At 36.9% G+C, this 1,997-nt stretch overlaps 1 protein-coding gene across 1 annotated transcript in view; it reads left to right on the top strand.

Annotated features, from left to right (window-relative positions):
- The first annotated feature begins 1,566 nt into the window (after nt 1–1,566).
- LOC119569493 overlaps nt 1,567–1,997 on the top strand; it is a 13,054-nt gene continuing 12,623 nt past the window's right edge. The window contains 1 exon segment of the mRNA XM_037917635.1: nt 1,567–1,643. Within this exon segment, the coding sequence (XP_037773563.1) occupies nt 1,567–1,643 (77 nt within the window).

The following is a 1,997-nucleotide window of genomic DNA, read 5'->3' as shown; positions in this document are numbered from 1 at the left end:
TCTAATGATGTTTTTGTGCATGTGCGGTGTGTGTTGCGTGGGACCAATCCACACAATACACACACACACACACACACACACACACGAATAGCGTCAAGGCTTTATATACAGGCGGCCCATCACTTCTCACGTCTCCTTTCTTGAAGCTTTAATTTTCCCCAAAATTGTCCGGCTCGCCACCTCTCTCGCCGCCCCCCCCCCCCCCTTTCCCCCTCCCCCCTCCCTCGTGTCCGTTTTCTCTCCCTTTCTGCTCGTCTTGACAAGTGCATTTTAACATACCCTTTGGGGTATACTCTTCCACCGCGTAGACTGTAGTATATCCATGGTAATTAAGCTGTCGTGGGGATCGTTTAAAGACCCATTAAGCACGCGAGGGTCCCATGAGATGGCGCTAGGGGGAGGAGGAGGAAGGGGTTCGGGTAAAAATATAGGTGCGATCTCAGTGGTCGGTCTTTGTGCTTTCCAAATTACTTCTAAAGGTTTGCCAGGTGGTCTCGTTACAGTTAAATTTGAGGTCTGAGTCTACGTGGTATTTAGGACATATATACAATATGTGATTCTTGCGTGTGTGTGTGTGTGTATGTGTGTGTGTGTGTGTGTGTGTGTGTGTGTGTGTGTGTGTGTGTGTGTGTGTGTGTGTAGTTGTGTCGGTCTGTAAGCGTATTGGTGTATGTGTGTATGTACATATGTGCGTGCATGCATACAAAGTGCGCACGTGCGTTATAATTCATATATATATATATACAATATATATATATATATATATATATATATATATATATTCACACGAGGAGAGCAAATCAGATCACTTCTTTCTTGAAACCAAGTTTTAAAGCTTATTTATATATTCTTTTTTTCATTAACCATGGCACATGTGTATACCGACTTATTCAAACCAATTTAGGTCTTATCTAAATCAGATTCCGGATTTTCCTTTTTTCCAAATAAAATTTTCGTAATAATTCTCTCTCCCTCCCTATCCTATTCCTATTCGTCTGCCTGTCAGTAACCCCCCCCCCCTCTCTCTCTCCTTTCCTTCCTCTCTTATTCTCTCTCCCTTTCTTTTCTTCGTTGTGCGAATAGCAGAAAAAACATTGTTCATTTCATCACGCTATCACGGGGTTACTGATGACGACCTTAAAGCCTGCTATATATATATCAAAGAAAGAAAGATACAATAACTGTCTTAACTCTAAACGTGTTGTTAAAATATGTCTTTTGATTGAATACTGGTTAATAATGATAACAAGGAGAGTTTAAGATGCTTGCCCGACTTGTCTAATAAGAACCATGCTTTTCAGCATATGGAGGATGATAATAAGAAGGGTATTGATCGAAGCAAGATTTTTTTTCTTCTTTTTTTTTCTAAATTTGGATACTTATCATACGTCCTTGACGTTTTTTTTTTTTTTTTTTACCTTCCCCACAATTTTCTTTTTCTTTTTTTTTCTTTTCATTTTTGTTTTCTTTTCTTTTTTGAGATCTGACAATGTATTAATGCAGCGGAATATCACACATTAACACCCGGATTCTATTTCGTCGTTATTACTACTTCCAGAGTTACAGATGGTGTGCCTCATTCATACTCTGGGGAGGGTCTTGTTCTCAGGAGCTGAATTTCAGGCCAAGAACATTCTGAAATCGTATATAAGGGGTTGGAGAGAGAGAAAAAAAAAACAGAGTTGGGGATAGATAGTTCTAAGTACGATGAATATACTTTATATAAATTTCGTATTATTGGTGTTATCATGATGATGGTAATGATGATAATAATAATGATGATAATCAAAGTAAATCTTGTTATTATCATTGGTTATTTTTTATTGTTTTAGATGTTGTTATTAATATTACCTTTATACCTCCCCCCCCCCAATCCCTTAGGGGAAACGGATTATTGTTATTGCTATTATTATTATTAATATTATTATCATTATTATTATCTATTATTATTATTATTATTATTACTATTATTATTATGATTATCATTTTATTATATT

This window comes from Penaeus monodon, unplaced genomic scaffold (genome assembly GCF_015228065.2).
Source record: "Penaeus monodon isolate SGIC_2016 unplaced genomic scaffold, NSTDA_Pmon_1 PmonScaffold_1572, whole genome shotgun sequence".
Taxonomy (NCBI): Eukaryota; Metazoa; Arthropoda; class Malacostraca; order Decapoda; family Penaeidae; genus Penaeus; species Penaeus monodon.
This window is presented reverse-complemented; position numbering and strand designations above follow the sequence as displayed.